Source organism: Limulus polyphemus, unplaced genomic scaffold (genome assembly GCF_000517525.1).
Source record: "Limulus polyphemus unplaced genomic scaffold, Limulus_polyphemus-2.1.2 Scaffold807, whole genome shotgun sequence".
Lineage (NCBI taxonomy): Eukaryota > Metazoa > Arthropoda > Merostomata > Xiphosura > Limulidae > Limulus > Limulus polyphemus.
In genome coordinates, this window is record NW_013666417.1 from 14920 (window position 1) to 40064 (window position 25145).

At 29.5% G+C, this 25145-nt stretch overlaps 1 protein-coding gene across 6 annotated transcripts in view; it reads right to left on the bottom strand.

The window, feature by feature from the left end:
• Positions 1–3564: 3564 nt before the first annotated feature.
• The window catches only part of LOC106460641 (poly(U)-binding-splicing factor half pint-like), a 71083-nt gene continuing 49502 nt past the window's right edge, over positions 3565–25145 (bottom strand). For all 6 annotated transcript variants that reach the window (XM_022387406.1, XM_022387405.1, XM_022387407.1 and 3 more), the window contains 8 exons: positions 19519–19646; positions 18176–18244; positions 13395–13497; positions 9426–9554; positions 8285–8693; positions 7182–7489; positions 5857–6046; positions 3565–4059 (listed from right to left, as the gene is read on the bottom strand). In XM_022387406.1, the coding sequence (XP_022243114.1) occupies positions 3950–4059; positions 5857–6046; positions 7182–7489; positions 8285–8693; positions 9426–9554; positions 13395–13497; positions 18176–18244; positions 19519–19646 (1446 nt within the window). In that variant the 3' untranslated portion in view covers positions 3565–3949. The remainder of the gene's footprint in view (positions 4060–5856; positions 6047–7181; positions 7490–8284; positions 8694–9425; positions 9555–13394; positions 13498–18175; positions 18245–19518; positions 19647–25145) is intronic.

Consider the following 25145-nt stretch of genomic DNA (forward strand, 5'->3'; position numbering starts at 1 on the left):
AGACTTCGGTATTCTTTTATATATAAGACGGTCAAGACGTGACGGCATGAAGGTAATGTGTGAGTAGATAGTGAGTAATTGAATTGCAGTCACGAGGTATTGTTGAAGTTAACGTTCGTCGTTATAGTGTTTGTTTTAGCGCGAATATTGAAATAAGTGTATCGGTAAAGTTATATTCGGAAAGAATAAATCAGTTTTATTAAGAAAGGACTTGTGTCGCTTAAGTTTCGTCGGAACGAAGTTACGGAAAGTTAATTAACAAACGGAGACGTAACAGTATACAGTTTCTTACGAATTAGATACTCAAATTACCGATGACAAGGTAGAATCTAAATTAAGAACCTCCTGTCTTTTCTATTTTCTGAGATATTAATATATTTATTGAATCAACCAAGGTGGCCCTGCACACCTCTTCCATTCTTTGAAAATACTTGCTCTCGTACACCTATTTCGCCCGAGGTGTGTAAAACCAATCGAAAGCTCAGAATGTCGCCCTAGTGGCTTTCTCAGCCTTTGTGAAGTATTAGCGCGGGAAACCCTTTCTTTTCATGCTAGATTACAAGCGGTAAGGTAAAACATTAGTGACCTTGGAATATCATATATTTTTAGATCCAAATACAGCTGTTACTAAGCTTCACAAATTATAGTGAAATTCTGTGGTATTAATATAGTAATTTATGATTTTTTATTTAAAAATGCATATATTAAACCTCAAAATTTGTTTACATCCTCTACGTGCGAAATTTGATAAGGCTTAACAACTTACAGCAAGCAGCAAACAAGTACAAAGTTGGTAACCAGAAGAGATAATTGTATTCTATACTTCATTTACTTTTCTAAGAAAAAAAAAACGATATTTAATAACTTATTTGTAAATAGTAATAATGTATATACTTATATAGTGTATTAGAACCGAAATGTGACTGTTTTACAAAACTGGTTACTAGAACACAGCCAAGACAGGTCACTTTGTAAAGGCGAGTTTTGTACTTTTGGAAACGGTAATATGAGTCCACGTGCGCCGCGTATTTGCAACTTCTGTAACGTTAGTCAAATACGGCAGAAAGGTCAATAAAATATAAATAATAAATATGTATATAGATGTATAATGTTATGAGATTTAAGCTATTTATAATAAACGTGTATTTTCGTGTTATAATTTGCAGTTATTCTAGAACGAAAAAAGCATAATTTATATCTATTTCCTAATTTTTTATGGTGGTTACGAGATTGGTCAAATCGACCAAACCTGTACAGAGGTATAACAGTGAAAATGAGATAAAATATTGATTTTCTAAAAAAAAAAATTTGATAATTATCTGAAGGTTGTAAAGATTTCGCATGTGAAATTTGAAAATTTTCTTATACATAAAAGTATTTTTATCTTAAAATCAAAATTACTTGGAATGTTGGATAGTCAACATTCGAAAAGACAAAAGCACGAGAAAAACTACTTAATCTTAAAACCTAATAAAAATTCTGATATTTTGCATACGAAAGAAAGCCTTGTAATGTTTAATGATAATAGCAAAATTTCGTTAAGATACGCTTACTGTATTAAAAGTTATAGCATAAAAACTATAACAAGCACAAAATTATTATTAAGTCGGTCCCTGGGAGAGATATCAATGTACTTATTTTCAGTAATGACCAAAACGTGTCAAAGACAGCCAGGACAGAATTTTAAATTCAACTAAATTTAAACTTATAAAAGCAATAATTTTAAAAGATTTAAAAACACAAATATAAAATTTATTGAAGCATAAACACCAAAACTACAACGTTCACTATGATGGTTTTAGTAACTTCCAATGCCACGACTGGCAATGCTTGATAACTTCATAATAACCAATTCGGAGAGTTCTGCCGTATAGTGTTTGATGGCCCCACGTCTGTTATGAATACATTTAATGATACATAGGCGAAAACTTCAAAATATTTAAAAACACAGTTATAGTTTTAAAGCACCTGATAGAAATCACAAATGCACTACTACATTGCATAATTAAGTTTAAAATATTCATTATAATTTGATCAAATTACTGAAATAGTCATAAAAGTGGGTGATTGAATTTTTTCTTTCAGATAACAAATATGTAAATCAGTATTAAATAAACAGTATCTATCATCACTTTATACAATTTTTGTCAAATTTTATGTCTTACAGTTACATTGAATAATAAAGTAATAAAATCAGTAGAATAAATGGAATAATACTGAAATGGTATTTATAGAATAATACAGCAAAAAAATTAACTTTTAGTAACAATAATCAAATTAATACCGGTAACATGTAACAGAACAAGATATTTGTTAGTACAGTAATATTAGACCATAGTGTAATAGTGTTACAACGTAACATAGAACTTGGGGTGGTATAGTTTTAGATCAAATATGTAACAAAAAAAGTTAACCATTCTGCACTAAATGGTACAGACCAATGTGTACTTGTGGTAATATGTTTTAAGTCACCTTATATGCAAAGAATAACATAAATCAAGATATACATTGTAACAACAAGTTACAAAATACTATAAGGCCTACAAATGCTAACCCAACATAGCTTCACTACACTTTCATATACCATTAAGTGAAATATAGATTTTAGTGCTAAAGGGGTGTAATATCATATTACAATGAATCTAAACAAAATTTTATTCACATAATTCTTACTCTCCAAATACTAGTTTCCAGTAAAAAAATGTCTATGATAGCACTTCAATTAGACTTTTCTTATTGAATAACAATGCAAAAAAACTTTTGCTGAGTACTTGAGGACATCAGACCAAGTGAGTATCTTATGGTATATATAACGCACAATGTAGCAAAGAACAATCTTACCAGAAACCTGTACTGGACCAGGATCGAAAGACAGATATTAAAACAGCCCAAGTATGATGAGATATTACCAATCAAGCTTTACTATCTAAACCGTTACTTGAAAAATATGTGTGCAAGTCCACTTGTAACTTGTGAATCACTGGACCAATTCTCACCAAAACTGGCATGGGGCTTCCACATTGGGATCTGACTCCCCATACGATACTTAGTCATTCTTAAATTTTTTTCAGAAATTACTCTAAAATAGCCTTATATAGTATTTCCAATCATGATAAATGAACTATGAAACTGTTTTTTTTTATGTATTTTTTCCTTGACTCTTTCAATGTTAGGTTTTTGTAATATATACTGACAAATTAAATTGCTATACATGAAATCATAATTCTGAAATGTATTTAACTGTATCAAACCTATCAGGAGATGTCACCTATAGCATTTGAAGTCAGTCTCTAAATACAAATACAGATAGGTGAAGTTTGTTACATTTCAGAGATGAATCATAATACTCCATTTCAAACTTCTGCATCAACTAAACATACCTGTAAGTTATAAAGTATTCTTTCTTTACATATATGTAACTTTTATATCTTCGAGTTCAGTTGAACTTTATCTTGGCATATTTATGTTAGAGTTACATGTTTGTTATAAGAAAGGTTTCTGTATTCTAGCCAAGGTTTTTAATTTTTGACTTATAAAAGTGAGTCAATGATCATTCGAGTAATATGTTTCCTGAAAAATAAAAAATTTATTACCTGAATAATTAATACAAAGGTTTCAGAAAGAAAAAAATTACTGAAATTCTTATATCTAAACTTTTTAGCATCAGGAAATAAAGAGTAACAAAAAACATCCTCCCATAAAAGCTTAAAAAAATCAATGATTTGATTTAATTTTTTTACAGTTAAAAATGTCACACTCTTGTGATACTGCAATGCACCATGTTCCACATATCCATTAATGTTTTTTTTAATACTAGCAGTTTTAGAGAGAACTCTTTTTGAAAAAGACTAGTAAAGAAAACAAGGATATTCAACTTGAGAATATGCATACAAAATTATACAGTTCATGTAGCAACTTTTCCAAATTAACAATAACAAATAATTAATTATCAACCAGATAGATCATTTGCTTCATACAAAATCTGGTCATAGAGTTCTGCCTTGACTGTGCGGCCTCCAAAGTACCTTCCATTCAGAGCATCCCTTGCTTTAATAGCCTCTGTGGAAAAAAGGTAACAAAGAGTTAAATAAAACTCAGGAGTAGGATGAGAAATCTATGGAATTATTAAAAATCATCAATTTCAGTGGGAAATTCTTAGTTTTCATCTAACTCATCCAGGTAAAACTGGTATTATACAAAGAGCATGTAAAAACCATACTGTTTTAATTAGTTTTTTTTATCTTTTAGAGTAATTAACTCTTACTCAATAGTTAGGTTTAAAATATTAAAATAAACAGAATTTAATGCTGAATATTATTCATTAACCCTCATCAACACACCTTTGAAAAGTTACATTGTGGAACACCTGGGGTCCAACTAGACCCCAGCACAGAATTACCATTATAGTACACTCTGGATTGAAATTCCAAAAACCAATTGCATTACAATTTTTCTCAGGGTTAGCATGCAATGTGAACAACATAGAAATATATGTATTCTAGAGGAAATAAGTTGACAAATCAAGAAATTACAAAATTACATTGTTCCTTAGTATACAAATAGTAGTATTAAACCATTCCTTATATACAGCGTATCAAAAAAATCCCAAAGTTTTATTATACTCCTGTATTCAAGTCATTATCCACAAATGTATGATGAGATTACAACAATACTGCAAAATTCAACTCAAAGACAACAAAGTGTACATTGTGGGTCTACTTGGGTCCGACCAGACCCCGACACAAATGTATCTTTATAGTAGGTTATGGATTGGAAATCCAATAAGCAGGTTATTTACAACCACTATGAAACAGGGTTTCTATAAAATAGGGCATTATAACCAGTCATCACAGAGAATACTTGTTGAGGAATGAGATGCACATATATGCTTACCACAATGATGTTATAAGCAAACAGATAAGACAATACTGAACAACTTTGATGAATTAGCTTCTACAACAGCCTATATACTGAAATAAATGTTTAGAAAATTGTTTCATATGCTATAGGGCAAACTGCATATATAGTAACGGTAAATGATAGTATGAGGTCTGCGTGGACTCCAGATAAATATTAGATTATAGCTACATACTCCATCTGCCTGTTTCGAAAACAATAGTGTCATATTGATCTAAAGTTTGTGCTTTATGATACTAAGAACTATATACCATCAATTTTCATGAGCAATGACAATTACGGTGTGAACTAGATTAAATAAGTGAACTGTAATTATTATCAATTTTATTCAAGTCATTTATAAGTCAGACAGTTTGCAGTATACCAATAATAAAGCTTTGAAGAATTTCATATTTCCTACAAATATCTTAATTAGTTTTGAAAATGTTCTTCTGCATTATGATACCTATTGACCTGTAGAGAATGAATATAATGCTAAACATTTAGCATTTCAAGCTTCTTTTTTTCTCTCTTTGTAGTAGAAAAATTAGTATTTTTAAAAATGGTTTAAACATTTCAATCAATGATGTATTTCAACTGATAGTTATACAACACTTGTCCAAATAGATTAGGATGTAGGCATAAGTTGCAAAATCTACAAAAAAAAATGATGTACTATTATGTTAAAAACAAAGACAGTGAAAAGTACACAATATGAGAATACATAATTGTACGAATTACTGTTCTCAATATCAATAAGATCGATGGTTTCAAAGCTTCTCACTATCATTAGGTACCTAATTACTCATGAGATTTTTGGAATAAGAAGATATGTTAAAGTACAGAATTAAACACTGTGCAAAAGTTTTTTGAACATATCTGACTATCGTGATTTATCTTGTTCACTAAACATTTTTCTTTATTCACATATGGAATTTCCTCATAAAATATGCACGGTACCTGATGACTGAGAGAATTCAACAAAGATTTTGACAATAATGTCAGCATCATCTTCTTCACTCTGTTTCTCTTGATAAATTATCACTCTGTTAACATTTCCAAATCTTCCACACTCATCTGTTACTTCAGACTCCAATTCATCATCAAGATCTTCAACTCCAACCATATTGCGTAACACCACAACAAGTGACTTGAAAAAGGAATAATAGAGATGTAGAACATTAAAAGAATTATTCACACAGAAAGTCTTGCAGAAATTTGTACTTTGTACACTGGCTCTAACCAGTTCAAACTAATTTTCAAATCAGCAAACTTCACACATAACTGAGTTATTATCACTACATTATGCTAAATAGAAATTTATTCTTAGATAAATTAAAAACTATTGTCATATATATTTGTTAAACTTTTAAAATATCAAATAGAAGATGTACAAATTCCATACATGAACTGACGCAGTATTTAAAAAAATGACTGAGAACAAAACTGTATAAAAATGTAAAGAAACCATGACAATGTGATAAAATGTAACACAACTGACTACAGCTGAGGAAAAAAAAATTGCGAAATCATAAAACAAATTCTTCTGAATTTTTTAAACTAAAACTAAGCCATAAATACACAACACTTCTTTTTTAAGTACTACACAGATGCAACGACTGCTCAAAATACAGAACAGTTTTAACTTTTTTTGTTGCAATAAAACAGAATTAACAAAATCTGCCATAGACCAAGTCAAACGTAAAAATGATGTATTATTTGTTTTGAAGTTGGATAACGTATCAAAATAAAAAGAGGTTTGGGCACCTTCTCTTTATAATATAACAAAAGGGTGATAACAGACAAAAACGTAAATATTTACAGAATGTCTATCAATTCTGATTAGCCCATCCCGAGAGTCAGAGAAACTGATAATATTACATATATTTTTACACATGAAACTACATAAAATGTCTTGAACAGACAGAGAAATAGAATTTTGAACCTGAATGGCACCTCATATGCATTCAGGTTAAACAGAAAAGGCACAGATCCCTAGGATACAGATATAATCTTCCCTAATTTTGAACTACTGACTAAAGAGAGAGAAGGCAATCAGACAGAAGCAACTGGATTTTGGAACCTAGTAATAAGATCAACTGTCACTGTTAAGTTCCAACCATAACTGAAAATGTGGTGCATGTTCAGTAGCAGAACATCTTGAACCACAGATGCACAGCCTGACAAATTCAAGAGAGACATTGATTACACAAAATGCATCTTTAGTTATGAAAAATACAGCACAGCTCTAGATAGTATTTTACATTTAAAAACAACATGAATACCTCTTGCCGTTTCATCAGCTTTTGCATCAGGATGTGTCGAGCATTAGAACCTTTAAGCACCATGTTTTCTTGCTGTTGAAGTGTCTGTGGTTCTTGCTCTTCAGCAATCTTCTTGGCCAGCTCTTCTTGTTTCTGTTCAGTTTCTGTTGTAGTTACAGCACTGACTGCAGGAGTCATCTGAGTGGTGCTTGTGGAGACTGAGAGCATATCTGAAGTGACATTAATACCATGCTGTCCCATATCTGTTTTTACAGGGGGTAGGGTAGTCAATACTGTTGGTGGTGGAATAGTCTTAGCTGGTGTTACACCTGAACATTAAAGTAACTACAAATTAGTTCAAAAAAGTGGTATGTTACAGAATGTAACCCTTAACTTATAAATTTTTCTTTTAAAAATTCACTACCAATGGGCTTAAAGCTCAATATAGTGCAATAGGTTACTGCATATTACATCTTTAAGTGATTTTATGTTTTTGCCTATTATAACATTTAGCATAAAAAACTGACCATAAAAATGTTGTTAAATTACTCACATAAAATATATTGTGGACCTAGCCATCAATAATGACTTGTATTAACTACACTATTAATGTATTTTTGTTCAATTTCTTAAAATTTTTGACTCATATACAGGTAGTTCCCAGATGATGTCACAACATCTGCCTTTATATATATTTGCCATCTTTATGTTCAAATCACTAACACAAGGAAACAAAACAATCAGATCAGTCATTCTTCATGGGATTGAACAATAACATTACCATTAAGTATTTTATTATTAAGTTTTACAGTATAATCAATTAATAATAGTTAATATTTGTTGAGTCATCAGATGCAGTAATAGATTGAGCAGACAAAAAAAAATTATTTCATTCAATCTCTTGTTGAATACCAAGGTAAAGAGACAAGAAGCTTGTCTATTAGGTGCTCTGCAAAAATAAAGAATCAATGTACATATTAGCATTTTGGTGCATAAATAGTTAAAAAAAAAAAAACTTAAATATTTAATGTGAAAAGTTATAAAGATTGATTACTTTAGCAAGTACAATATCAAGGGTATATGTAATTTTGGCTAATGTACAAGATATCCCATATATGACTTACCTGTTATTAAGCCTGGGGCACTAGCTGCCATCACAGCTTGAGGTAAAACTGTAGTTGTTATGAGGCCAGGAGAACCTATTGTAGGAATGGTCAGTCCTGGTGGAGGAATGGTTGCAGTCTGGGCACCTGTCAGTCCAGATCCTGAAATGGCAACTGCAGTAGGAATGGCTAAACCAGGTGGAGGAATTGTTGAAGCCACAGCAGGTGATATGGAGTTTGGGACAGCTAGTCCAGGAGGAGGTATTGCTGCTGTCTGGCCAATGGTCAGACCAGTGCTGGAGAGGGAGACTGGCGACGGTATAGCTAACCCAGGAGGGGGGATAGTAGCTGGTGGGGGAATGGTCAGTCCTGGAACTGCTACCATAGGATTTACTTGTGGGAGAGTTACAGCATTCCCTAGACCAAGGGCCTGGAAAATAATTACAGGCATGGAGATTTTATTATGTATATAAACTGTTATAATTTGTTACCATACAAATTAAGAAGAATGTGAGAAGAATTAATATGTAAATACATGTTTGTGAAAAAGGAAAGTAATTTTATAGAAGTGAAAAACCTGTCAACTTTTTGAAAGGTGCAGCTCCTATGACACAACTGATGGTAAAAAGAGTTACAAGAAAAATATAATTTACAAGCCACAACAATTGTTCTTAAAATATGACATGCTTTTGACAAAAAATAATTTTTAAGATCAGTATATTTTCCAATAGCTTCTTTTTTATAAGAATAATGATATTCTACTTTTAGTACTTTATTTTCACAGTTAATGCATAAATATTATTTAATTTTTTCTTCTCTCTGTTTTCTGGTTAGCAAAGTTTTCCTTCCTAAAAAAAATATTAACTTCCAATCAGAGCAAGCTACCTACTTAGATCAAACACAAAAAAATAAAGCCAGTAATAAATATAGCTAATTAAATATATTATTCGTAACATTCTTACTTATAAAAATTAGAATATATTATGTCATCAGCTATGTAGCCTCAGTGTTGAAAATATTTTCAGCCAGAAACCCAATTTTAAGTGGAACACGACACCTTCATACTTACAATTCTGATATAAAACAGGAATACAACATTTTATTTGTAATAAACTTATTTCTACAATCACCTACACAAGATGAGCAATACATTTAATCCTACCAAAGTGTTAGAAGCTACAGCATCCATAGCCTGTATCTTGGCAGTTGCTGCTGCAGCTGCTACAGCTGCTGCAGTTGGTAGAGCACCACTTGAGCTTGGTGTCTGTAAAGCATTAGGTGGAGTTATAGCCTGAAAAGAAGAACAAAGGAGAAATGTAAAAATATCAAGGATGGCACATAAATGTACTATTGTTTAGATACAATCAAAATAACAAAAATTTTCATTGATTAGAGCTGGGTGATTTAATCTATTTAATGATGTAACTGATTACCTGCAGGGATTATATCAATTAATGTCCCATAAACTAATTAATTAATCAAAATTACACTTACCCAATTAAATCTCATGAAAATTATCAGCTAACAAGAATTACTGTTTCAGGTTATTCCAATGATTAGTTAATTGAAATTACAATTAATTGGATTGTCATGAAAATAATCAACCAATCAAAATTAAGGTTTGATTATTCTTAACATCTAAGAAATCAAAATGTTACTGGTTGTTTGTTGTTAAGCACAAAGCTACATAATGGTAGAGGATGTTTCATGATTTAAGGGTCTTGGGTTTTATTACCATTGCCACTAATTTTACTCACCCTGTTTCTGTACTGCAAAGATACTAAGGCTATCTGCCACTATCATTATTTATAAGGTGCTGATTAGAAGAAAGACAATTGACTAATAGTACTAACGACCAACTCTTTGGCTGCTTAAGCATTAAATCAAGTGCAAATTAAGTGTTTCTTACAATATATTATGTTTCAAATTTATAATTGTACTTATTAATGTTGAATATGCAGGCACAGATCAGGGGGGGGGGGTCCAGATACCCCATCCATTTTTGTACCAGAAATTAATAACTGTATATTTTAATGTTGTGTAAACAGAAGCAGATTTAGGGAAGGGGTCCAACGGTATCAAACCACTACCCCTTTCACCTACTTTTTTTCAGTAATTAATAACTGTATTATCTAATGTTGTATAAGTAAGTAGAGATATAAAGGGACCAAATCCTCTCAATTTTTTTTCCAGAAATTAATTAGAAGAAAACAGCCAATAGTATCAAAAATAAATATCAGACACCAGTGTTTTTATTTGATTGGTCTACTTCCAGAAAAGCTTTTCATTCAGTTTTTCTGAAGTAAAAAAAGACGAAGTCTAAAGAAATACAGTTATGTCCTCAGCAAATAAATGATTATTTCTAAATGAATACAACAATATGAATTCCAATTAAATGTTGCCAAGGTAAATATTTGCACCTTGTCTTTTTTTTCCAGACACTCTAATAATGTTTGTGTGCATGTACATGCTCTCCATCAGCATTTTCAACCACTGGTCCACAGACTGATGCTGGGTCATTATAACCACATTGCTGGTCTGTGGGATTTCATAAAAACAAACAAATAAAATCCTGAAAGAATATTCGTATGTAAATTCTGATGGTTTTTCATTGTACTTGCATTGTACTTAGCAGCCTGCAAAAGTTTAAGGTGACAGCGAGCTGGTCCTTAGTAACGTTGCTCTAGACTTTATAGATGTGTTTTCATTAAAGACAGTATTGTTTAAGACACCCACACCTCTTATAACACATTTATCAAACATTTATTTTTCACTGTTTGGAAGTTATAACACTCATGAGAAAGATGTTTTCGTATTGGTGATGTCAAAAATGTATAAATGATGACTTAAAAAAATCTGAAAATAGGCGTTCTGCTTACTAATGTTAAAGTATGAACGTAGGTGTATACTAGTGGTGTATAGTTACAAGTTAAAAGACAACAAAAGTAATATGGATTTATCATTAGTGACAGTAGAGGTCTATGAATATAACCAAAAGAAGATCTTTAAAGATATTGTACCAACAATTAAGATGTATGTATTTTTTCTATTTCATAGCTAATCATTTCATTGCATTGTACATTGATGATAATAGCTAGAGTTAGTGATATGGTAAAGAAAATGAAAAATAAAATATAAACATTTATCTTAAAAAAAACTTTTGATATTCATTTAGGAGGTTCGAGAGATTATGTAAATGAAACATGAAAACTACAAGATGAAGAAAAGTACTTTTATACTTAAAATGAAAATCACCTTGCACTCAATTTATTACAAGCTAGAGTGCAAGTAACTACAATAGATAAATAACATATTTCTAATAAAACACTTGATGCAATTCTTTGTGTACCAGAGACTTATGATCTTTAATAATATCTTAGCAATTTTTGAAAGGATACATTTAGAAATCTCAGAGTTACAGTACGTATTGTTGCACAAGTAAAATTCCTGATACATCATTCCATAAATTATCTGAGCCCGTGGCAAAAGGGTTAACAGAGTAAAAATTTACAATCTTTGGAGAAGGTTTTGTCATAATCAGGTTTTAAGGAGTTTACCTAGACATAGGAACATATTTACAGTACAAAACAAAGAAGTCACATTACTGGAGATTGCTTACGGCTTAAATAAAGGTATATTGTTGATGTTTGGATCTTTGTTCAAAATTATGGTGTTTTAGATTTTTAATAGCTATACTATGGTTATCTTGTTGCTATTTGGTTCTTTGTTTACAATTATAGTATTTTTACTTTTTAAAAGATATACTGTGGTATTATTGAATTGTAATGTTTGTAAAAATGAGTTATTTTTATTATGTTTGCCAAATAAAATTGTCATCAACTCTAAGTTTACTCTTTAGTATGGTAGGTACAAAACATTGTGATGACTCAAATCTATACTTAATATCATTTTATACTTATCCTATTCAAACAATGCACAGAAATAGTCTAACTAACTACTTAATTCATTTATAAATGTAATCACAACCTGTTTTAAATACAACATTACCCTTATAGTGAGAGTAAAAAGTGTTTTCATTATCTGGTTATCAATTTATTTGATTTACAGAAGATCAGAGTGGGATTACTGCATATTTGAAAACAAACAATGGAAATCATGTGGTGGTGGTATTTAGTTGGCATTAGCAATTCATTCACCAAGTAAGTCCATAGAACTTAGAGGAAATTTGTTTTTGACTAAAACAAACATGCTTTTCGCTAATGTGCAAACAGCATATGAAATCAATAGTAATTTGAAAATTACTTGAAAACAATAAATAAAAAATCAGAGTAAATACAATGCAAATTCAGTAGTTGAAAAGTTAAGATGGTAGCTCTTACCCATTTGTTTGTTATTATTTTTGCTTGCATGAGCTGTGGAGTGCTAATTGATGAAGTATTATTATGATTTGTTTAGGTTTTCATAAGAATATCTATAATTTTAATTAAAATATCTTGTTCAATTCAAACCTTTTAGGTATATTAAAAATTATTCCATAAGTTCTTAATGTTCTTTTAGGATAAGCAATTGGTTCTATTCATAAAATTAGATTTATTCAAACTATATCAAATATAAAAACAAAACAAGAATATAAATGTATACTTATGTGGCAAATCAACAGAGAAAGTGAAATACTGTTTTACTGCAAAACTTTATGATGAGTCTAATAGGAGTTTTTATTTCTACAACCACTTAAAATGTATATGAAAAAAAACATGGTTAAAGTATTTATTCATATCTACAATGCATAACTTGAAAAATTAAAAAAACGTGTCTAATGTGCAGACAAGTTTCACAACTTTATCAAACACATCAAGAAAATTCGTTCTTCCTTTGGAATAACCTCAAACATGAAACCAATGTAAAAATATGCTTTTACAGTAATTTCTATATTATTTCAATTTTATTAATATACTAATAAGAGAAGAAATTATCTTCAGGAAATATTGTCTGTGTGTGACCTTTTGGAGCAACTCAAAAGTAAATACTACCTTATGATGGAAACTTAACAAAAGCATAAGAAAATGCAAAACACAACACTTATTCTACTCGTGAAACTTGCCAATTTTGTATTAGCAACTACATTTTACATACTGTCCAAATCTTCATAAAATTACCAACTAACACTTACTCTTCCAACTCTAAGATATTGGCCACCTAGATCAAACAGGTTCATGGATGACACAGCATCTTGAGCTGACTGGGAACTTTCATACTCAATAAAACCATACCCCCTAATGAAAGTAAAACAGATTTATAAATGTTACATTTCTGAAAGTGTTTTACAATGATTAAATTCAAGAGTTAAAATAAACAAATTAACTGCAAGATTGACCTTTATATATATTTATAATATTATTTAAAAAGTGATAACCTTTTAGAGCTTCCAAGTTTTCAAACATACATAAGGGTAAACATTGCTGACTTCATGTGAAAAGCTATTAAATATAAGCAGCACAATGTTTTAAAAAGTGAATACAAGTTTATTAAAAGTTAAAAAGACTGGGAGGGCACTGATATATCTTGACTTTTCCTTTTTTACTTTGTAAAATTTTAACATTTTATTGAGAAACATTGTTTTGAGAAAAACATAAAAATAACTCTTTTACTCTTATAATTTAATTTTTCTATTGTTGATCAGAAATATCTGTTGTGTGTGTGTATATACATACATACATATACACACACACATATATATATATATGCATATATACACACATAATTTGTTTGAACTCTATAGATATTTAGCAATGATTCCTTTGATACTTTTAATTGGCCAAGAACAGTAGTCACCACTTAAAAAAAACAAAAAACTCGCAACAATTTATTGGTGATCTACAACCTGACTTGTTACAATGGCTAGGTACCAATATTACTGTGAACAATATTCTTACTTTAGATCAATTTATATCTATTAGTCTCTGTCCAATAAATAATAAGTTCCTTTACTTATTTATATTGTTTGATTACAATAAATTTAAAATTAATATTCAACATATAAGGATTTAGTTATATTTGACTCATTGGAATACTATCCCTTCATCTAATGTACTCTCTAAGGCTTTTCTGCTGTGATCAGTTTCTGAAAATGTTCAAAGTCCTTACAAGTTAATCATCATAATTATATGAAGTTACATGGTGTATGGGAAAGGAGTTTCTCAGCCATGATTCCTATTTTACTAACATTTCTCACCTGAGCTAAACCTATTTAGAGTATACATAACCATCCATAACAACAACAACAACAAAAATACATTTATAAGCAAAATGCACATTTAACGTGAACTTAACCATAATCATTCCACACAAAATATAATTTGCTAAAACCTGCAAAATGATGGAGAAAATTCATGCCAGATATTTACTTTAAAGGGCTCATTTCATCCCACTAAATTGTTTTTCAGCTAAAATAATGTTTGGCCAGGGATAAATATACAATGTTATTTGTCTTTACAGCTAATTAATGTTCCTTTAATTCATATTTTAGTGTGACCAATATTAAGATGCCAATTTAAAACTCACTTTTAGGGTGAAATGCACATTGTTTGAAGATTAAAATGTTTTTGAAAAATATTTCTAATCTTGGTTTATATACTCCAAGTAAATGGCAAACTTTCTTTTTGTACATATAATATTCTTTTTAGTTAGACAACTACACACTACTAATTTTACACAAAGTTAAAATTTTGTAATTAGACTGGCTAATAATGTATAGTAAACATTTCCAATCAATGGCAAGACCTTTAGGATAATTCAATTTCAAACAAAATCCAAATGATCAAAACAAATGTTTAGAGCTGGATTAACAATATAGATTGAGGGTACAGAATCTTTCATGTAATGGTCTGGAAACAATAATAATTTAAAGATACACATTTGTAGTTCTTGAAAACCCATTTAAATTTTCATTCAATAAGAAATATCATTCACTTCTATGCCATCATGTAACACAGGTATCACCAACATAACATATTAAATCATATTTCTAATTTAAATTCAGCCAAACACAAAGCAGTAGTTTCAAAAGTAAGCAAAAAAATTTATTTTAAAGATGTGAAAGGGAAACCAACTGACCATCACAGTGTTTACTTAATGAAATAACATCAATAGATGGACAGTTTAAAGTCATTAAGCAAGAAGAGATACATGTTTATGAACCTAAATAGGTAGAATATTCAATCACAGAAACAACTGATCTACAAAGAATGTCTTTTATTTATTTAACTTTGGTAATGCATATAGTTTGTAAAAGTCACATCATGTTGGTATTAACATCTTTTATCTCATTATTTGTGAAATTATTACAAGTCTTGACATACCTCTGGGTAACCATTCATAGGATCTTTTTGAGCCAAGAAATTAGATTCATCATTCAGAATTAAATTCAAACCATCATCATCATATTTTTTCCTATTTACACTGATGATTTGACTCCTTTACTAACTTTAGTAATTACAAGCATTTCATAATCAAATTACAATCTTGCCACATGATGTACACATTATGATATTGAGTATCATGAAAAATTTTATTTACTCTTTTTCATTTAACTTTTCTTATCTAACCTAATAACTTTCTAGTTTTTACATTTTAGTCACTTTTATAACAATAAATAAAAAATATACATAAAAAACAAGAAATTTAATACTTATGTCTGGCATTCAGGGGTTTTGTTGTAAACTAATGAATCACTGTAGGCCTATATTTTTGTAATGACATTGATGAGCCAATATAATAATTTTTATTTCAAATATACAATTCATAACACAAAACGTTATCATGAACTAAAAATAGAATGTCCTAAAAATAAGTTAATTGGCTTCCTATCTAAGCTATAAATGGATTTAAAAAATTCCATTAGCTAGTTAAGCTCAACATCAAAAAGACAAACAATGAACAGAGGCTAAACATTTTATAGCCTGGCACCTGAACAAACTGCTTTTTCTGTTGGTTATAAATAATTCAACAACAAATGTAAAAAGGGTTTATTAACATTTCTTGAAAAACAGGATGAAATAGTAGTGGCATGGCATGTGAATTTGACTTTCTTATTTATATCTCAGTAAAGAAAGAAGCTTGGAGGCTATAAAATTACATGATGGCTGAGAAACACCTATAGAATAAATGTGTAAATTGATGGCATACTCATAAGATCATATAGGAGTAAAAAAGAGATCTAAAATTTGCAGTTCAGAGGAAAAAAAAAAGTCCTGATACAGGGAAATGAAGATTGAAAATTTATTTAAATATTTCATTTTTAAATTAACAAATTAAAACTAATATTAACATTTGAAGCATAAACTATGTTTTGATGTCAAGTTTATTGACATACACTGAAAATAAAGTTGTTTAATTAAATTTTTCATTCAACTCTGTAAAAAGGTCATGACATGCACACTTTGACCCACCCATGCTCATAGGGTTCGCCAAAATCTCCAGTATGTTTTTCTCATAATGTCAACAAAGAACAAGTAAACAGTAACATTGTTAACCATTTCAATACGGGTCACAGGTGAAAGGCCATGTCATCTCGTTTGTTGACTTGCATTCAAAATTGTACTGAACTACTATTTCATGAATTTATGTCAATAAGTGTGGTATCAAACTGTAGATTATAATTGAAATTTTAGTATTTTACATTAATTAATTTCTTAATTTAAAAGTAAATATAAAAAAATCCTAAACAGCGATCTTTGTGTGTCATGTGGTATGTTGAATGCAGCACTGATTCAAATTAGATGTTTGTGAAGTCAAAATACTAAGTTTATATGAAAATGTGTCCATATGTTCGACGTTATCAGTGGACACAGACCATTTTTTGCAGAACAATGAGGAAAAATATTCTACATATGTATATAAAGTTTCATCACATTCAATCATTTTTGACTGAGTTATAGAGCAAAAAAAGTGTGAAAAATCAGTCACTATGTTAACAGATACAGATTTTTTATTTTTGTGACCTTGACACTCCAAAAACTAACCACTTCTAAGTTGGGTGAAATGCATACCAGCTTTCTTCCATATTCATTCAGCTGTTTTTGAGAAATCCTGCTGACACACACACACACATGGGTAGACACATATCCTCTATCTACCTTCAGTGGCAGAGGTAATTATGTGAATAGATAAATTTTTGAGAAAATCACTACTCTTAGCTTCAATTACCCATGTCACAAGGGCAGGTACTGTGCAACTATTCCTCTAAGTAAAAATATTTTGCATTATCTGTTAGGGAAGTTAAACTCTGGAATATAGGAGCCATATAAAAGAGAATACAAACCAAAATGTCACAAATAAAAAATTTCCCAATTTCAAGAACCTATCAATTATAATTTTTAATATTAAATCACACCTAAACTTGTCTATCACATTTCCATACAATTGGGTCAACATGCACATGTAATGACATTTTAGTGTTACATTCCAAATTTAATTAAATTTTATTATCAATATATGTCAATAAACTTGGCATGAAACAACAATTTATAATGTTATTAAAATTTTACTTCTTAATTTCAACTAGAAATATTTTGAAAATCTTAATCTTCATTTATTCAGTGTTATGCAATATGTCTAATCTCCGATTTCTCCTCTTCAGAAATTTCTAACTTCTAAAATAGGCTGCATCAGTTTTCAAGAAATTATAAGCACAATCTATAAATAATTGCAAGCAATAATCTAAAATTTGAGCCTCCTTTACTGGTTTGCTTAATAATAATTCACTTAAAAAATTTTTATTTTTTGTGTACAACAGTCTTAATGTTTATTGAAAGCTTACTAAATATCATAAAGATGCATGTAGTAATTTCAGAGTTGTAGTATATAAAGTTTCACAGTTCAAAGGTTCATCAAATTGACCAACTTTATTATTATTATATAAAAGAAAAAACTAATGATAAAAAAAATCCTTACTTGTGTTTACCAGGAATGCTTCCAGGCACCAACTTGCATGACCTTATTTTACCAAAGGCTTCAAATACACTAAAAAAAAAAAATCAAAAATATTTTCTTAGTAACTGCATCAGTGTTTTTATTCATCAAACTCTATTTGCAATTTAAAATGCAATAAATTATATCTTCAATAAATAAACAACAATTTAATACAGAAATTGGAAAGATAGTTTTAAAAAAATAATAAAGGAATTGAAAATTTGTGTGTGTTTTGGATTTCATATACTAAACATGACATTGCAAAAACAGAATAAAAATTATTTAACAAAGATGAACACAGATAAAGGTTTATAGCTTATTGAAACTTCTAAACTAAAGAGTTAAGTGGCATATAAAAAACACTGAGATGATCATCTGAAGCTCAACACTGGCTACAAATTGTAATTTATCTTTGTTATTTCCTATCTGGGTAGTTAGTGATTCACTATTCACTAGATGGCAGAAGTTTTAATAACAAAATAATGAAATATATAACTTTGCATTTTTTATTTTTTCTTATACAACTAAAATTAGCCTGAGTAATCTTTCTAAAGACAAAAAAGAAAAAAAAAGATTGGCATTTAAACTTTCTTAAACATGCTGTTATTCTATAACATGATGAAGGAATTGATGTTTTAACCAAAAAAAGGTTATAAAACAAATGTCTGAATGATTTTGTCTGACGATACATATCCAAGTTGTTGTTTTATCACAACACTACACTGTTATACAAAGTTTTAGATTACATAGTTACCAGATATGCTTAGAAACACACTTTAATTACAGAAATATATAATCAAATTTGTGTCATTATGGAATCTTGTATAGTCTTCCTAAGTTATGTAAAAGTAATTGTACAATTATACTGATAGTTGCCAATAACAGCACATACAATCATAATTAGTTTTTGATTATCATCCATTTTATAAAAATTATAATTACAATAAAGAATCTTTCTCAACAAATACATCTTTAGATGAAATTATTCCATTAAGTCTATTTCTGGTTTTAAAAGCTCGTTTTGTTTTCATTGAAAAAAAAATGTTTACTACCAGATTTAATGCATAACATCAACAGAATCAAATAAAAAATATGAAGAATTTAAACCATAAAAGATGATCTGTTCTTTTAGTTGATTGTAAATTTTCAAGTGTTGCATCAAATAAACTAAATGCAACAACTAAGCATGTTCCTTCCAATCATTATACTAAACTGTGTATTATATATTCCTTTGAAAGTATTCTGTTCACATACACTAAAAATTTGAGAACCACAGAACTATATGTTATTCATGAAGGACAAAACAACATGGATGATGAAATTACCTTTGAATATCTTGTTCCATAAGGTCTTGGTGCACAGAAGCAATGAATATACGATTGAATACTTTAGCTTCACTCACTATCTTTTCGATAATTGGTGCAGCCTGGGGCATGTTACTAGGTCTCCCCACCTAAAGGAATAAGCAACTGTTAAGTTTTTGTTATTGCTACGATATTCCTAAACAATCAGTCAAGGATGAAAAGCTTTTCCCTTATACTTAGATCTTGAAAAATCTGTTATTATATCCAAGTTAATGTAGAATGAGTCGACATCTGTGTGATTATGGCATATTTAATATTTTAACTTAATATATTTTTACAATTGGAATATAGAAAAAACAACAACTCTAAATTAGTTTTTCATACTTCAAAATAATTTTACAGGCATACTTTAAGTAGAATGTACATTTATATCTATATTATCTCCCTATTTAACATACATTAATATCAAATGAACACAGCTATAGCATGAAACATTTAAAAATACAAGGATAATTAACTCTGTCATCATGGGTATCCTTTACTGTGCATGACACAAGGTTTTAGTGTCTTACATTTAAAATTTTATCAAACTACTTTTTGTTTATGTTATACCAATTACTATAGCATAAAATCTTCACTAATAATCCATATTTTAATAGTATACAAGTTCTTAGTTCTATAAGGAAATATTTAAAAAAATCCTGAGTTTCCCCTAGTGTGACACATTTTCTCTAAGTATCGTCTCTATTTTATTCATCACCCCTCCAAAAAGTACAAAATTCAACATAAATTACTCACTATAAAATCGTTACTGCTCAGACAAACCATAATTTTTATAGCCTTCAATTTTGTTTAGTTACAGAGCTATCAAATAGAAAATCAGACCCTTCCTGCCACACCCACCTGTCACATCCTCTCTTTCACAGTTCATTGATAGTTCTCTCTTACGTTTCATTATATATTACCTATAACCAATAGAAAGTCAAGGTTTCCATCTATCAAAAGATGTATTGTATAACATTGTGTTCTGAACAGAAAGTCGTCAATCTCAGATTACAAGCTTCGTTCCTGAGGGAAAGCTATTGACTAGTTTGGATGAATTTGTAATGGCTGTTGTTGCATACTTAGAAAGCCAGAAACATTTTGAGAGTTAGGGGAAATTGTCTACTTTTTGCATGTTATTAGTCAATGTTGTTTGGTGCATTATTTAATTAAATATAAATTATTTAGTGCAATACTACCATTAGTATAAAAAAATAGGGTTAAATATCACTGACAATTGACAGCAAGAAAAAAAAAGATTAGGTAAGTACTTTATTTCTTGTTTTTCATGTTTATTCTTTATTTATTATTATTATAATAGTAAGGTTAGATTAGGTAAAATAAATAATAATAATGATATAATTAAATTATTTCATGAGGCACTCACAGGAGCAGCTCACGGGTAATGTAATTTGATAGTGTAACGCGAGCTGCATGTTCCCCAAGTGATTTACAACTTATAATGGTGGAAGTAGTAGTTAGACAAGATTCAAAGGGCAATAAAACAATAAAATTTAATTATAAATAGACTTAGGATAAACAAATGTAGTTTCATGCTATATTTGAAGTCATTCTAGAAAGAAAAGGAAGATAATTTAGATTTATTAAACATTTTTTTGGGGGTTAAAAGGTAAGTCAAATTGATCAAGCTTGTATAGAGTTAGAATGGAGAAAATAACAGATAAAATATAAAGTTTTACTGAAAACAAACATTTGAAATGTATTGAGGAAGTGTTAGAGATTACACAAATGAAATTTGAGATTTTTGAGAGGAAGTATTTTTAATCTTAACATGAAAATCACTTTTCACACAGACTATCCAAAACAAATACTTGATATATTCAAGGAGAAATATTTTTTAGTTTATTAAAACTACTCCATTCAAAAATAAGATTTTTTGTGTGTGAAAGGATTATAATGTTTACTGAAAGATTCCAATATTTGTGAAGATATACACACTGTATTAAAAGTTAGTAGTATCAAATCTGTAAAGATTAAATACGAGTACAAAAAAAGTCATGTGGTAGGTCAAGCTCGTGTACAGAGAGTTAAAAGGTCATCAGGAAAATGACAGAATTTCACTCTAATAATATTTATTGAGCAAATTTCATTTGTTTACAACCTAGTAGGTTAATTTTTGTGTGCTATCTGAAAAATATAATACTGTGAACATAAGGGAAAAACAAAAAACGTGTGTGCTTAACTTTAATACAAAATTTAGATATTTCGAGTTAAGACCTAATAAGAAACTAAAAACTATCTTGTCATACAACGCTATTTCCAGAGACTAAATTGTTTTTTCAATTAGCACACTTTGTCGGGTTCAAAATATTAATTTCGAAATAGATAATAAATCGGTTTCTCGTTGATAGACATTAAATCAATAAAACAATGGTCAGAGAAGAAGTGTTTATGCAGAATGAAAATGATCTTTTGTTGTAGTTACCTGACAAGTACGTATCACGTAATGAATATAAATGGCCTGTGATTTAAAAGTGTTTAAAGAAATTTGAGAGTTTGGAATAACTCAGCTGCCAAACAGATTTATTGATAGCATGTTTCAAGTCTACAATTCTACTGTATATATGCATTTATATATGATTCATACAGGGCTGAGTAAGTTGCATTAAAACAATTTTGAATAAGCACATCAGCAAGGTCATATGACAACTGCAGCTGATATAAAGTCACAGTGGAATGATATCAGAAGTACATTTCAACAATGTTTGGAATTTCATTAGTAGTATGATACCATAGAAAACATATTGCCTTTCCAGCTAGCAAACAAACATTTCCATAATGTTTATGTTTGGTATGCGCTGTTAGCTCACAGTTATGACGACATTATCCACATAAGCTGAACTATGTCCTGAAAATTTTGTCAACTGTTATAAAACAGCATAAGAGTTACTTTTTGTATGCATGTGGAACTGGTTTTGAACCTTTGCACATGTATGTAATAGTACCTTATAGATGTGTGAAAGTGAAATATTGTGCCACGCTGACTTAAGTTTAAAATAGGAATAAAATTTTATATATATATATATTTACTTAAATCATCATGAAAACTTTGCTGATAGTTATATTTCATAATTTTTTTATATGACCTATTCATTCATTAACATTATTCATGAAAGTAGTGTCTAGCAAGTTCCTGTCAATATAACTTTATTTTAGTGTAGAAAACTTCTTGCCATGGTCTGAATAAATGTGATTTGCTATTACTAGATGTTACACATATTATACCTCACATTTTTCATAAGGCCACAGTATACGAGTAGCATGTTTTTTTTTTCCTTTACCTTCATACAAGTAAATTATTGTGCATGCAGAAATGCTAGTGTTATTTTACTTTTCAGTTTTATTGAAAGTATGCTCAAAGGCTGTCAGTCTAATTTATTTGAAATTATAAATTTGTTTTCATTCCTGTTTTAGCCTTTGGGAGATTTGTCCTCCTAGAGACTGAGTATATCAAATGGCTCAGTAATAGTGATTTATGATGCTCAAGCACAACAATCAGTAAAACCAGACCAGCTGCTAAGAACTTCTGGGCTGATTAACTAGTTATCAGAATTGCCTGAAGATATCAACTTCACTTTAAGAATAAAGACTTGGTGAGCCTTGAAGTGGTTTTGGATAATTTCAGAAGCCAAGAATGCACTGTGAGCCACTTGAAGACTGAAGATGATAAACTTAAATTTTAAAACTAAGCCAGTGTTTTTTACAAAACATGTTTATTACTTTATATTATAAGATGTATTTTATAGTTGATACAATTTTAGCTGAATAAAGTATTTGTATTTAAGTACACTTAAGTGTAAAAACCAAATATTACTTATTCTAATCTGTTTATGCATAGATCAACCACATCAGCAATATAAGAGGAGTAACTGTTAAAGTGTATCAGGAGGATCTTCAGCCACATTTTGACAAATAAAGTTGTCAGAATGAATAATAGAAATGGAAGCAATAAAGCATTTCTTCCCTGAAGGTTATAACAGTAATCAATAGCAAGTTCATTTAGCTATAAAGTCATAACATTTTTAAACAAATTTCATAATATAGTAGAGAGTGACACTAGACTTTGGATCTGGTGGAACTAAGTTCAAATCAAGCTCAGACCTACAAATTATTCCCTATACTTGTAAGCTGTGGATACATTATCAAAGTGGCAGTCAAATTCCATCTACCAGAGTACCCCACAAGTTAGTTGTAGGTACTTTTAACCATATGGCTGTCAGTATCATTTTTAAATTCCTTTCTGCATATGGTACTGCACTACATTCAAAATTTAATTAAACTACTGTACTATCAATATATGTTATAATTTTAATGTTTATGTTATCTAAGTTATAATTCTTTTGTTTCAAAGGAAACATTTAAAAAAATACTTAAACTGCAGTTTTCATGGCACATTATCCATACACTATTAAAAATCTCTAGCAGCAGTTCACTCTTAACCACATTAGCTGGCAATGTACATAGTATACCATGATACTAAAGTACTTTAACTCTCTCAACACCGAGTTGGTCAATTTGGCTGAGTCACGTGACCTTTGGTACTCGTTTAGTCTTTACAAATTTAATTCTTATAACTCTCTATATATTGGGTATATCTTCCACAAAATTTGGCAAGCTGTCAGTTAATATTACAAGTCTTTCACATATAAAAACTCATATTTATTAGTGAAGTATTTAAAAAAAAAATGATTCGTCCATGAATATATCAAGTATTTGTTTTGAATAGTGCGTGGGCAAAGTAATTTTCATGTTAAAATTAAAAATACGTTTTATCATCTCAAATTTCCTTTATGTAATCCCTAAAACCTCCTAAATGAATTTAATTTTTTTTAGTAAAACTTTATAGTTTATCTGTTATTTTCTCTATCCTATCTCAAATTGTGATTGGTCAATTCGATTGACCTCATACGCACAAAAAAAAATTGAAATAAACCTAAATTAACTTTTTTTTCTTTCTAGAATGACTTCAAATTGTAACATGAAACTACATTCATTTATCCTAAGTAGCTCTAAGTTTGTAACATTATACATCTATTTATAATTAAATGTTATTGTTTTATTGCCCTTTGAACCTTGTCTAACTACTAAATCACTTGGGGAACATGCAGCTCGCGTGCATGAAGTTATTTAAGACTAGATTAGGTAAAATAAGTAATAATAATAATATAATTAAAATGGTTCACAAGGAAAAAAGATCCATATTTTTAGATTTTAGTTACTTTTATAATAATAAATAAAGAATAAATATGAAAAACAAGAAATAAAATACTTACCCAATCTTTTTTTTTCTAGCCTAGACTGTCGAGGACAGTTAAGCCTCAACAATCTAGGGCTAGAAAAAAAAATTTTTTATTTAATTAACCCTTTTCACACAGGTTACAGGTGAAAGGCCATGTCATCGCATTTATTGACTCGCATTCAAAATTTTATTGAACTACTTTTTCATGAATTTATGTCAATAAGTTTGCTTTCAAACTTTTGATTATAATTCAAATTTTAGTATTATACCTTCAAGAACGTAGGTTGTGTCTTTAGTCTGCTTAGAATTTCATATTTTTTTAGACTGAAATATAGCTTAGTTACTA